The 14,885-nt window shown below is 43.0% G+C and overlaps 1 protein-coding gene across 1 annotated transcript; it reads left to right on the top strand.

Annotated features, from left to right (window-relative positions):
- Positions 1-1,056: 1,056 nt before the first annotated feature.
- LOC309549292 (uncharacterized protein) lies at positions 1,057-14,000 on the top strand (the record flags this gene model as incomplete). Its single annotated transcript, XM_082249442.1, has 3 exons — positions 1,057-1,677; positions 1,777-2,620; positions 13,909-14,000. 3 exons carry the CDS (start codon positions 1,057-1,059, stop codon positions 13,998-14,000), a joined length of 1,557 nt encoding a protein of 518 aa, XP_082105568.1.
- Between the last annotated feature and the right edge of the window lie 885 nt (positions 14,001-14,885).

The raw sequence follows: 14,885 nt of genomic DNA, 5'->3' as shown, positions 1-14,885 counted from the left end.
AATTGGTGTCTTCATTAAAGTGGTTGTAAATCCTTCCATATACCCAGTGAAGTGACTGGCCTCAGGTGATACACAGAGATTAAACAAATCCTCCTACATATGTTGTACCTGTTTATCTTCAGCCCTTTCTTCTCAAAGCCTGCTAAAAACTGTATAAGCACTCTACTGGGGAGTGCACTGAAGACACTATTTCATTGTTTTTCTACATTAAAAATACAAGTAAGACAGCCAGTTGAAAAATTTACATTTAGTGATAGGAAGCATCATTAAACATTGTGCTGCCACGCAGCTTTAACTGTCTAGCAGTTGTTATTACATGTTATGTTATGCTTTGTTATTGGTATCTTCCTTGCACCCCTGCTGTTTCTGGCTAGATGGTTTCTCCCATCTCCATTTTCCTGCTGTATCTACCATTTTGTTTAGTTGTTATGAGGAGACTGCAGAGTGTGGAAGCTGTGTAACTTCATTGTAAATTTACCTATGGAAAAGCCTCTATGTTTATGCCTTTGCTAACTTGAAGCATAAAGAAGCATTGGAGAACACCTCTGGAGTCTTTATTCATTGAGTAAACTATCTGTTAAAGCCATCATTCAACCTGCTGCACACACTTAGAGACTGGGGGTCTACAAGAAGGTCACAGGTACAAACGATGCTGAGACAGAACAGTAAATTTACAGGAGTACACAGCTTCAAAAAGTAAATTTACAGGAGTACACAGCTTCAAAAAGTAAATTTCCAGGAATACACAGCTTCAGAGAGTACAGTTCCAAAAAGTACTTGAAGTAAATGTCCATGGTAATATACAGCTTCAGAACTGTAAGTACCAAACTTGTCTGTGAGTCACCAGAAGCATTACTCTGCATATGAAACCAGCCTCCTATTACTGCTTCATTACTGTTACAGCCTTCTGAGGTGATCCAGTTTGAACTAGTTCCAGCACTAGCCGTTATTGTAACAAAAAATACCTCAGCCAGCCTGCTTAATAACAGAAGTCACTACTTACAGAGCTGAGCTCTAGCAGGTTTCTAACAAGACACCAGAAATACAGTACTTATTATGTCTGACAGAGATCTCACAGAATTACCTGCATTTAGTCAAGATAAAGCAGACTCCTTACTTCATTCTGCTCGTCCTGTCAGAGCCCCTCATCCATCCTTGAAGGCAAGGGAGGTTTATGAAGCAAGTAAGGAAGAAACATCTAGTAACCTGACTGCATTATGGGAAAAGACTTTAAGTTGTATAACAGCCACTAATGTAACTAGCAACAATTCTGAGCAATTGAACACTGCTCTCTCAAGGGTTAAGAAGGCATTTGAGAATTATAAAAGACTTTCTGAGAAGTACTATTCCCTATTGTCACATTCCAACATAGAGGAAGCTGCATTGGAATTAAAGGACTTTACTTCTAATGACCAGCAGAGGCATAGCACATATCTTGAAGCAAAGGCACAGATAGAAGGGAGATTGGCACAGCTATATGAGACTATATCCTGTAACTCTGCTTCTTCAAGACACTCAGGAAAATCTTCTAGGTCTGCCCGCTCATATCATAAATCTTCTTCTAAGTCATTGCGGTCCTGCTCTATAAGGTCAATACTGAGCGACCAAATACTCAAAGCTCGCCAAAAGGTTGCAGTAGCCCAGGTTCAAGCCGCCTGCTCTGAAAAAGAAGCAGCCATCAAGGCAGAAGCTAAATGCAAGGAAGCAGAAGCTAAATGCAAGGAAGCAGAAGCTAAACGCATTCAGGCAAGAATACAAGCAGAAACAGAGGCTCAGCTAGAAATTCTTCAGAAGAATAGAGAAAAGGAAGTAGCTTTAGCAGAGTTATCTGTCTTGGAACAAGCCCTATTGGAAGAAGAAGGAGCAGCTTGTACCAGCTTGCCTGCTTGTCAAGACCCTGTTGAAAGGACCCTACAGTTTGTCTTAACTCAAAACCACGACAATACAGTCCCACCTACAGTTGGAGATTCTTCTCATAGTCATCCAGCAAGTGGATCAGAAGGCAATGTGTCGCCAAAGCAAGCTGGTCAACTAGACACACCTACTAACAGAGACCCTCCACAACTACCGCACGTCACAAAATCAAGTGAATCAACCTACGCAGCTCATGTGCCACCACAACCCTATGTGCATAGAGATTACAAGGGCACAGCAGAAGACTACAGAATGAACTCTATACCCCCTTTGATACAGCTCTCTTTAACTTCAAATGCTCAGAGACCTTCAGATGACAGACCCTTACCTAGATTAAACCCGTATGCAACACCTTTCTCTCTACCTACCAGCCAACATCATATACCAACCATGGTCCAAGACGGCGCACCATCAGTAGACCCTGTGGCTATAAAAACTGAAAGCACTGACATTGCAGAGTTCAGCAAGTATATGATTCGACGAGAGTTGATTACAACTGGACTGTCTAGATTTGATGACCGCCCAGAGAACTACAGGAGTTGGAGATCTACATTTAAGGCGGTAACCAAGAACTTGGACATTGAACCTCAAGCAGAACTTGACTTACTAATAAAGTGGTTGGGGCGTCAATCTTCAGAACAAGTAAAGAGACTTAAATCTGTCTACATTTATAACTTTAAAGCAGGCCTTGATGCTGCCTGGGAACGTCTAGAACAAGACTATGGGAGCCCAGAAGTCATTGAATCTGCCTTATTCCAGAGACTAAACGACTTTCCTAAAATCTCTGTTAAGGACAATCATAAGCTTAGAGAGTTAGGTGACCTCCTTCAAGAACTTGAAATTGCTAAGTTAGATCCTAGTTTACCAGGTCTTAGCTATTTAGACACTGCTCAGGGCGTAAATCCTATTGTAGCAAAGTTGCCTAGTCATCTTCAGGGAAAGTGGACTAGTGTAGGATCAAAGTATAAGTATGAGCATCGTGTTTCCTTCCCTCCCTTTTCTTATTTTTCAGAGTTCGTGCGGAAGGTTGCAAGATCCAAGAATGACCCAAGCTTCTTCTATCCAGATACAACCACCATTCCTTTAAGTACTTCAAGGGGTATTGCCACCAACAGTAAATTCAAGAATTTAAGGCATCCTATTGCCGTGAGGAAGACTGCAATAGCATCCAACGTCTTGACAGACATCAAAGCAAGCAATCTTAATCAACAGTGTCCTATTCATAATGCGCCACACTCTCTCTCCAAATGTCGTGCATTTAAGGACAAGCCTATTGAAGAACGCAAGTCATTTCTCAAAGAGCATAATATCTGTTTTAAGTGTTGTGCATCCTCCGATCATTTAGCCAGAGACTGTAAGATCGCCATCAGATGTTCTCTCTGCAACAGTGCCAAACATGTGGATGCTCATCATCCAGACCTGTTCAAAAGGAAACCTTCACCCGGCAGCAACCCCAAGACTACATCAGATGATGGCGGGGAGAGAACTGAGCAATATGCCGACCCCGTAACCACAAGGTGTACAGAGGTATGTGGAGAAGGGCTTCATAGCAAGTCTTGTAGCAAGATATGTCTTGTAAGAGTTTTTCCTGAAGGATGTCCACAAAATTACATAAAAATGTATGCCATACTCGATGATCAGAGCAATCGCTCATTGGCCAGTACAGAATTCTTTGACCTATTCAACATTCAAGGAGAGACCTGGTCTTATACCTTGCAGACATGTGCAGGAAAGGTCAATACTTCTGGAAGAAGAGCCCATGGCTTCATAGTTGCATCAGAATATGAGGACACAGAGTTTCCTCTTCCAACGCTAATCGAATGTGATCAGCTACCGAACAACAGAGAAGAAATCCCCACACCAGAGGTTGCACGTCATCACCCTCATTTGAGTCACATTGCTAACTACATTCCACCACTTAACAAGGATGTTAAGATTTTGATTCTACTAGGGAGAGACATTCCTAGAGTTCATAAAATAAGAGAGTTATGTAACGGTCCAGATGATGCTCCTCAGGCCCAGAAACTTGATCTTGGATGGGTGATAATTGGAGAAGTCTGTTTAGACCAATCTCACAAGCTCTTGGATGTAGCTTCCTACAAAACTAATGTTACCTGTCGATTGATGAAATGTCCATTGCACTACTATGTGAAGGAAAGACTTGATTTCAAAAACGAAGTTCCATATCAAGCACTCCAAAGCATTAACTGCAAGCTCACTTCTCAAAAGGACTTTGGTGATTCAGTGTACCAAACTACTCGTGATGACAACAAGATTGCCCCTTCAGTCGAAGACAAGGAGTTCATCAAGATTATGGATGAAGAGTTCTTCAAGGACAATTCCAACAGTTGGGTAGCTCCATTACCCTTCCGAGTACCAAGGCTTACTCTCCCTAACAATCGAGAACAAGCTTTAACCAGATTTGCTGCACTTGAGAAAACTCTCCGTAACAAACCTGAGATGCAAGAGCACTTTCTAGCATTCATGCAGAAGATTTTAGTGCCAGCAGTTGTCCTCACACAAACCATTTGGTTTTCAGGACCCAAGTTTTTAATGGACCAGTCTTCTACAAACTCAAAAGAAATTATCGATTTCCACCTGGAGGATCCAGATACTGATCCGGAAATACAGCCTGAAGTTGTAGCATTGAGTTCCAACATCTGCTCAAGAAGAAATTTGGAGGATGAAGATGACTCCACAGATATTGGGGATGGAGCTGATGAATGGATGCAGGCCAAGACTCTGGTTAAGCCTCCGGACCAGCTGGAACTCAGCGACGCTGAACTTAAGGAGGAATTCACTCGTATCCTGACTGAAAACAACCCTCATGCCCCCCAGAACATTGTGAGGTACAGTTTTAAGGAATGGGCCTACAAACCCATTAACACCGTGGACCAGCTGGCCGTACACTTCTCCCTGGATGGAAACATGTTAAACAAAGACTCTGATAAAGCGCGACGACAGATGGCGAAGTTGGGAGTCATTGAAGAGACTCAGACCAACGACTCCACAGAGCCGGGAGACAAAGATACAGATGGGAAGTCTGACGCTCAGGCTAGTGAAGAATGGACAGAAGGTGAGGAAATACCATCCAGGAACAAGAAGGAGAGAAAACTGACCAACCAGTTCAATTATAGCGAGAGAGCGTCCCAGAGCATTAACAAACCCCTGCGGGAGCGAGCTTCTCAGACAGAGCCACCTCCAAGGGCCACCTTCTCCGCCACTGCAAACCAGTGGAAATTCAACCCACCACACGCTTCACACATGGGCGGAGCATGGGAACGTATGATTGGGATGGCAAGGCACATACTGGATTCTATGTTGCTTGATGTGAGTTCTTCACGTCTTACCCATGAAGTACTTACTACATTCCTTGCTGAGGTCGCAGCAATAATCAACTCAAGAACGCTGACAGCTGTATCCACAGACCCAGAATGTCCAACTGTTTTAACTCCAGCTGCATTATTGAGCCGGAAAATTGGACAGATCCCAGCGCCAAAGAGCATCTTTGATGAAAAGGACATATATAAACGTCAATGGAGATATGCTCAATACCTTGCAGATTGTTTCTGGGACAGATGGAGGAGGGAATACCTCACACTTCTTCAAGGACGTAAAAAGTGGCAAACCCAGAAGCCTAACTTAAAGGAAGGGGACCTGGTTCTTCTAAAAGAAAAGCAAACCAATCGGATCCAGTGGCCAGTTGGAGTTATTTCAAAGGCCATTGCTAGTGATGATGGAAAGGTCCGAAGTGTGGAAGTCAGGATTGTAAAGGACGGGAGCCCAAAAACCTTCCTGAGACCAGTCACTGAGACAGTCCTAATTATGCCTGCTTCCAAAAAATTCTGATTCAGTGTTATGTGTAGGAGTCACTTAGACCTCTAGCATAGTTAGCTTAGAGGAGAGGGCTACATAGCATTCTACTGTATGCAATGTGTAAGGGATTAGCTCGGTGGTAGGCGTGGATGACCCCTTTGGGGGTGCGTTTTCACAGAGAGATAGCCGATTAGAGGTTGAAAACAAGACTGATTTATTCATGCAATTTACTTAACACAATTGCAAGCATCAAAACAGCCAAAATAAAATAAAAGACAAAATAAATCCTTGCCTCTGTGGGCGGCTACCTTCTCACGCTGGAACCTACCTAAGAAGTCTTTCCAACCTACTGTTGGGCCGACACTGCTGATCCTACAGCAGACACTCAAATGTCCATTTGTTTGCTTTTCACACAGCACAAACATTGTCCATTGAACATGTCCCTTTGTTTTCTTTCACACAGCACATGTTCATTTATAACAGGATCCTTTACTCTTCAGATTCTTCATATTGAACACAGTTCATTTAACAGGTCCCTTTACTCTTCACACTCTTCACATGGAACACTTTGTCTTCTCACCTTTGAGACGTCTTCACTCGTGGTTACCCTCCTTAGCTTCACATCGCTTTAGGGGGTCTTCTCCCATGCTCACCAGCTTGTCGGGAGGCACACATCCGACTGTCCCCCTCTCCCAGCCTACACGGCGACAGGCGGCAGCAGTCCTTCTCCCATGCCCACCAGCTTCGGGAGGTACACGTATGTCTGTCCTCCTCTCCCAGCCTACACGGCGACAGGAGGCAGCACTCAATAGATTTTCTCTGGACAAATTATAGAGTCCTTGATCTCCTCATTCTGAACAGCTGAATGGTTTTCAACTTCCTGCTGGCTCTCTCTGCAGCCAACACCCTATAGTATCAGTGAACTTTCAAAGCAGGTGGGAATGTGTCTCCTCTCAGTGACTACATTCCCAGATTTACCTGACTTCCTGTCACATACCCCCCCCTCTTGTTTCAACCCTAGGGTTGGGACACATATTTCCAGGCACGCATGTGTCAGGCACTGCTGACTCACTGATAAGCCTCCTATTATCCTCAAGCTTCCGGATGAAACTGTTTTGTCATCTTCATTGACAGATTTCTCATAAATGCCACACAGTTTGTCTCTCATCTCATATACACATTCTTCAACTGCATTTTTGGCATCATTTTGCTCCTTCTCGTTTCTGTCATCTTCATTGACAGCTTTCTCATAAATGTCAGACAGCTTGTCCCTCATAACCGTCTGTCCAATCCACCATGGAGGACCGTGATCCATAGGCAACTCAATTGGGCTAGTCTTAATGTCTTCAACATTCTTAAGACGCCTCTCTCTGCAATCCATAAATGTTTTCCACAAAACTTTGAGAACCTTTGCTTCACTAAGCTTTGTTCCAAGTAGGGACTCTTGACATCCCTCTGTGACTTGAGTTGCCTCTCCATACATCTGTACACAATCATTGACTTTTTGTTGTAAAAGGGAATGATCTTCCTTCTTGAGCTTTGCTTGCTCTAAGATGCTGTGCAGAGGATTTTCCAATTGAGACAACAGGCTGTCACACATTTCTTCAAAGTGACCCCTGTTCCTTTTCCCAGAGATATCAATATCATTCACCAAACATTTCATATTCATAGGCAGATCGGAAGCATTTGCACTCATCAACTTCTTAAACTTTTCGCCCTCCTGAGCGAGTCGCAGTAAAGGCCTACTATTTGATTTGATATTCAGTTTATATTTCTTGCCAAACTCTTCACAGAAGTAGTCAACCAGATCATCATCAACTTTCCTTACACCAACATAGGGGTTAAAGGCAACAACACAGTTGAACCCAGCGATCTGGGTGGTATCCATTATAGACCTCCTCTCTGCATCAGTGAAGAAGCATGGAACTGCAACACATTCTTTTACAGGTTTCTTCAATGCACTTTCTGCTGAACTATTTGACCGCTCAAGGTCACCTAGTTCTTTTTCTCTATCTGAATTCCACATGGAATGCATCTCAAGATCACGATCAAACTTCTGCCACCCGTCTTTCACCAGTTCCATTTTGGAAACACTCCCTGAAAGGCACTTATTCATTTGCTTCACGTTTTCACCAACAGCCTTAGTTTTCCCCACTAGGTTTTCAGCCTGAACTGAGAAATCATCACATTTCTTACTCAGCTCCTTTGTTTGCTGAAGCTCTAATGATACATTTTCCAATGCTTGAAGTTTTTGAAGGAACGGTTTATTCCAAAGGGGTGATTCAAGCCACATGTCATCACATTTCTGAGGCTCACTCAGGACAGACCCCAAAACACTGATCCTTTTAAAAACTGCATCAGGCACACTATCCCCTCTTTGGGACAGATCCTCTGTTGCCTGGAATTCCTCTTCCAGTTCCTGCAACGGAATCTTCATCTCTTCTACTTGCTGTTCTAAGGCTCGTTTAGACTTTTCTAGCTCCTGAACTCTTTTCACAACATCATCCTTGGAGCTGACCAAATCTTCCATTTCTGTACGCAGCTGTTTGTTAACACTTTCTAGTTCAGCCTTACACTCTAGAGCTTCCTCCAAAGAGCGAGCCAAGAACAGGGCTTTGCTCTCGTTATCACGCACCTCCGTTTCTGCACGTGCGCGTTCTTCTGCATATTTTGCAGACACAGTCTTCTCTTCACCAAGCATCTGATCAAACTTCTTTTTCACATCTTCAACACACTGTAATGAACCAACGCTTTCTTCCATGCGTTTTTTCATATCCGCTATCTGAGCTTGCAATGTTGCGACTTGCTCTGATAGGTTTTTCTTTGCTTCCGCCTCCTCTTCTAATTGTTCCAGGAAGCCATTTTTCTCATCTTCCATTTGTTTGAGCTTTGTGCTAAAACTCAGCCTTTGACACCTCTCTTCCTGTAAGAGTTCCTGCGTGTCTTGCAGCTGCGATTCCAAGATAGAAAAATCTTCCGCAATTTCTCTAGATTTGCTGTCTGCTTGAGAAAGCTGATTTGTAACATTGTCCAACTCAACCTGCAGTCGGTTTGCCTTCTCTGACAGCTTAGCACACAATCGGTCACCTTCTGACACCTTGACTTGCGATTCCAGAAGCTGTGCCTCTACTTTTTCCCTCTTATGTTCACAATCTTCTTTTCCCTGCATAAGAGCCTTCACCTCATTGGCTAGTTTCTGGGAATGAGACTGTAATTCTGCCACACAGGCTTCTTTCTCCTTTAACTGCTGCTGGAAACGTTGGGCTTCCCCTTTCCAACTTTCACAGTCCGCACGCCATTCATTTACCACATTGCTCAAAGTAGTGAGCTCATACACAGTACTCAGTAATTTAGCCTCTCTTTCACTTTTCTCTTTGTCGCTGAGAGACAATGTCACTTTCAGAGCAACATTCTGTTCCTGCGACTCCTGCAGGTCTATTTTTGTAGCTCCCAAAGACTGAAGACTTTTTTCCAGCTGATTACGCAACTCCAACATATCAGCCATACTTTGCTTCTGCAAAGTCTGAATTTCACTTTCCTTTTCCATGAGGATGGTATCTTTCTCCATTATAGTCTCTCTGCGTTTTTGCAACTCGACCAAAAGAAGAGCAGTGGATTCTTCCCACTGTAACACATGAGACTTGAGTAGTTCATTCATTTCCTGCAAGTTTCTATGCTCCATTTTAAGCAATTCCAAGGCTTGTTCCTTTTCTTCCATTTTCCGTTGCAAGGCATCCAATTCAGCCCTGCACACATACTCGGTTTCCTCCAAACCGATGGCCTCCATTGGCTGCTGGCGTCTCTGTTTCCAGCCTGCCATGCTCTCTTGGTGAGCCTTTTGCTGAGCTGCAAAGCTCCGCTGAAAATCCGCATTTGCCTGCTGTTGAGCTGCATTTGATATAATCAGATGTTTCAACATCTCCTCCATTTTGAGTTTACTTTTCATCTGAGCACACTGCGTCTCCATAGCAGTTTCATCAGTGTTGCTAGGGACAACAACCTTCCTCTTTAGTAGACTCTCTTTAGGCATGGATGGGGCTGGTTCAGACGGCAACATCCCCTCCATCCAAAGAATCCGGTCTCTCATTTCATCTATCTTTGCATTTTTCAGGCGTTTGGACCGCCCCATCTTCAATAACTCCACAAACAAATTTTTCACAGTCCAGCAAACAATTTTCAGACCACTGTCTCTTCAACACATGTAGTTTTTCTCTCTCTTGCAGGATCTCTTTTCCTGCGCACACAGTTTGTGCAGTCACTTGCACCAGACACAACAAAGTTCATCAAAAAATTTTGAGACCCCTGTCTCTTTAAAACACTTTTTTTTTTTTTTTTTTTTTTTTTTGTCAGGATCTTCTCTCCTGCACACATAGATTGTGCAATCTCATGCACCAGACAAAGTTCATCAAACATTTGCACTTCCTTGCAGGGATCTTGCTGCTTCTGCCCACTGCATACCTCCACCATATGTAAGGGATTAGCTCGGTGGTAGGCGTGGATGACCCCTTTGGGGGTGCGTTTTCACAGAGAGATAGCCGATTAGAGGTTGAAAACAAGACTGATTTATTCATGCAATTTACTTAACACAATTGCAAGCATCAAAACAGCCAAAATAAAATAAAAGACAAAATAAATCCTTGCCTCTGTGGGCGGCTACCTTCTCACGCTGGAACCTACCTAAGAAGTCTTTCCAACCTACTGTTGGGCCGACACTGCTGATCCTACAGCAGACACTCAAATGTCCATTTGTTTGCTTTTCACACAGCACAAACATTGTCCATTGAACATGTCCCTTTGTTTTCTTTCACACAGCACATGTTCATTTATAACAGGATCCTTTACTCTTCAGATTCTTCATATTGAACACAGTTCATTTAACAGGTCCCTTTACTCTTCACACTCTTCACATGGAACACTTTGTCTTCTCACCTTTGAGACGTCTTCACTCGTGGTTACCCTCCTTAGCTTCACATCGCTTTAGGGGGTCTTCTCCCATGCTCACCAGCTTGTCGGGAGGCACACATCCGACTGTCCCCCTCTCCCAGCCTACACGGCGACAGGCGGCAGCAGTCCTTCTCCCATGCCCACCAGCTTCGGGAGGTACACGTATGTCTGTCCTCCTCTCCCAGCCTACACGGCGACAGGAGGCAGCACTCAATAGATTTTCTCTGGACAAATTATAGAGTCCTTGATCTCCTCATTCTGAACAGCTGAATGGTTTTCAACTTCCTGCTGGCTCTCTCTGCAGCCAACACCCTATAGTATCAGTGAACTTTCAAAGCAGGTGGGAATGTGTCTCCTCTCAGTGACTACATTCCCAGATTTACCTGACTTCCTGTCACAAATGTTAATTGTATGTTTATGGAAAATAATTGTGTAGTGGTATCTCACGATACCAGGCGGGGAGTGTGCTGCCACGCAGCTTTAACTGTCTAGCAGTTGTTATTACATGTTATGTTATGCTATGTTATTGGTATCTTCCTTGCACCCCTGCTGTTTCTGGCTAGATGGTTTCTCCCATCTCCATTTTCCTGCTGTATCTACCATTTTGTTTAGTTGTTATGAGGAGACTGCAGAGTGTGGAAGCTGTGTAACTTCATTGTAAATTTACCTATGGAAAAGCCTCTATGTTTATGCCTTTGCTAACTTGAAGCATAAAGAAGCATTGGAGAACACCTCTGGAGTCTTTATTCATTGAGTAAACTATCTGTTAAAGCCATCATTCAACCTGCTGCACACACTTAGAGACTGGGGGTCTACAAGAAGGTCACAGGTACAATCGATGCTGAGACAGAACAAACATCATTATTGCTTAAAAATTGTTTATTGCATTGTACAGTAATCTTAAGTGTAAACATTAGTGTTTTTTTTTTTTTTTTAAGTGCCGGTTCACACTAATACGACTTGTCAGGCGACTTGGTCAGCCTGGCAAGTTGTGCACCGTCGCGGTCATTGTGTAGTACAGGACCGGTTCTAATAGGAGCGACACAAGTCGCTCCGACTTAGAAAAAGGGTCCTGTACTACTTCGGGGCGACCTGGAGGCAACTTGCATTGACATTCATTTTATGAAGTCCGTGCAAGTCGCGCCGAAGTCGCGCTGCACGCGACTTCACAGGTCGCCCCCTAAGTCGGAGCGACCTAGTGTGAACCGGTGTTCCGTGAAAAAACCATACCCGTGAGAAAACCATACCCTCGTCACTTCCGGAGGGTATGGATTTCTCACGGTACTTTAACTTGCGGCGCTTACATTATAACAGCTCCCCTGCATCATGCCTCATGTCCGCTCCTTCCCCTGTCACTTCCCTGATCTCCGTTAATAAATATAAAAGCGGATCACGGAGCACAGGTACACCCGCCGCCGCTTTTATATTTATTAGGGGAGATCAGGGAAGTGACAGGGAGAGGAGAGGAGATGATTGATGTTGCAGCAGAACTGTTTTAATGTTACCGCCGCAAGTATTAGTGCCGTTAACATATCATACTCTCCGAGCATGCGCACTTGCTAACTTCTTTCTTGTTCAATCACGTCTGCGGGGCTCTGAGCATGCGCACTGCTGCGCTGCTCTGCTGTTTCAGACCGGAAGTGACGAGGGGTATGGTTTCTTCACGGGGTATGGTTTTTTAACGTTACACCGGCACTAAGATATAGCTGATTTCATTTGGAAACATAGATAATTACATGTGATAAAGGGATAAAAAATGAATGAATGAATTATAATAATGCATAATAAGTTGTATGTCATACTTATTGTTTTATACACATCAATCTGTATAAAAAGCACAGAATCACTGTTTGTGCAAAGGGGGCAAAAAAATGTTAAAACAGTCATTTGAGTGTCTTTAAACAGTTAGTTCTTTCAACACTAGATGGAACTCTTGCAACACTATTTGCTTGGACAAGTCATCACTTCAACCATATGATGACTGCAAATCTAAAAAAAAACATGGAATAGTAGAAAATAGTAGTTTGCAAGGTGAGAATTTTGCAAGCTGATGAATTTTGATTTACTTATGAAATGCTTTTTATTTATTTTATTTAAATAAAAATTATGAATGTTGATTAATTTTGTGCAAAGCCTTGGTTTAGTTTATTGCTTAGTATATGAGGAAGCACAAACTGGCAGCTGGTTACTTACTAGTGATCCAACATTTAAAGGTTTCTGCCACAAACAAGGCTAAGGTCTTGTTTACACATGCAATGCCCTCTGAAGAACCATCTGTGGTGGACTGCGGTTGCAGAGCGGTTGCAATCACTTGAACGTACTGCCTGCCGAACCCGATGAGGGAGGGGGGGCATTTTTTCCACAGCATGTGTATACCCCTTTCTTTGCAAAATTGAAGGGGGGCAGTAAAAACACAGCTCAACTGCACGCATTTATTCCCCCCACCAAATGCAAATGTAAACTAAGCCTTACATGGACGTACTTGTATGCTAAAGGCTTGCATTTCCATGTACTCTTCAAGCAAAGTCGAGTGCTATATAGCGGACCTTTTTTTCCTATTAAAAGTTCATGTCACAGGATGAGCTTTTGAAACATGCACACTTTGGGGTTTATTTAATAAAGCACATACTGTAGGTTATTCACTTTGCAGAGAAAGTTGCACTTTGCAAAGAAGTTTGCTCCAGAGCTTAGTGAATGAAAAAAGCTCTGCTGACTTCCGTTATCCAATCGCGTGCAAGCAAAAATGCTGTTTTTTTTATCTACCTTGTACATGTTTGGGTATCTTTTGCAAAGTATTGCACCAAATTAACTTAGCTCCAGGGTAAATTCCTTTTCAAAATTCAAATTTCCCTGCAAAGGGAAACAGTCTTTTTGTCTTTAGTAAATCAATCCCTATTAAAAACCCCTTTTTATCAGGCACTGGTAAATCAACCCCCTTTTATCGGGCACTTCCTCTCTACCAAAAAAAAAACAAAGAAAAAAACAAAGACCTATTGCTCTATGATGCCATGTATGGAATGTTCTAGCCTAAGGGTGTTCTTTTTGGGTGTTTTTTTTTTGGGGGGGGGGTAACTTGGATAGGGTTGGGGACATGAGTGGGATACGCCAAAAAAAACGATGTACAAGATGAGGACAGTAAACTTCCTTCTTTAGAACTGAAGCAAAAGTCCTTGCAAAAGTAGACCATGGACTTGGCTTTTTAGGCAATCCTCTAACTTCTTTATATCCCATTAGACTGTGGACATGACTTTGAAGTAGTAGTAGCTAAAGTCACAAAAGCCTCCTTCTTTGAGCAATCAGAGCAGAGTCCATTCACAGAGAACTAGATAAACTAAGCTCTTCAGGACATCAGCTGATGTCCCCTTTACGCACACACAACGAGGTGGCATCAGCCCAAAATCTTTAAGATCCCTCACAGCAGTCAGTACTCATTATGTTCTTGAAAAGTTGGTTGCCTCCTTCTAACATCCATGTGACACCTTTTCCCTGTGATACCAGTCTAGATCTTCAGATGACAGCCACTCAGTCCACTTTCAGTAGCTTCCAGCAAAGCAGGCCCTCAGGTTGCCCACCAGAGGCCTTATGAGCAGCAAGCACATGGCAGGGTTGCCTAAGCCCCCCCTTCTCAGGCTGTGTTCCTCTTCTACAAAGGAAAAGACCTGGAAGCTTTGTGTCTTATAAGCTTGTCCTGAAAAATAAACAATTTTTTAAAACTAAGTGTACAGTACTACTCAGCCATATCACTTTAAATGTGGAGAGGGATTAGAGCCACTTCCGTTTTTATTGCTGTCTGTGCCTCCAATAGGCAGATTCACTATTCTCTATTTGTCCTGTTTATCGTTATTATCAAAAATGAAAGTAAAAGAAAATCCCACATTTTGGTATCAGAACACCAATCGGGGGGGGGAAGTCTTCCAATGAGGACACTAGTTCAAGAAACCCTGGTGACACACTGGGATTCCTTCACTTAGGGATTTCCTTTCACATCCTGTTTTAGCTTTGGGACAGGAAATCAAGGGAAATCTCCTCACTGGGACACAGATGGAAAAAACTGAAGAGGGTTATAATAACCATCACCCAAAATTAAAAACAAAGATTTTGTCTTTAGTTACACTTTAAATGGGGACCAGAAAAATAAGTATTTATAATGTTTTTATCTGTCTGTCTGTCTGTCTATCTGTATACACTGCTAAAAAAAATTAAAGGAACAC

This window comes from Pelophylax lessonae, assembly GCF_965119305.1.
Source record: "Pelophylax lessonae genome assembly, chromosome: 1".
NCBI lineage: Eukaryota > Metazoa > Chordata > Amphibia > Anura > Ranidae > Pelophylax > Pelophylax lessonae.
This window is presented reverse-complemented; position numbering and strand designations above follow the sequence as displayed.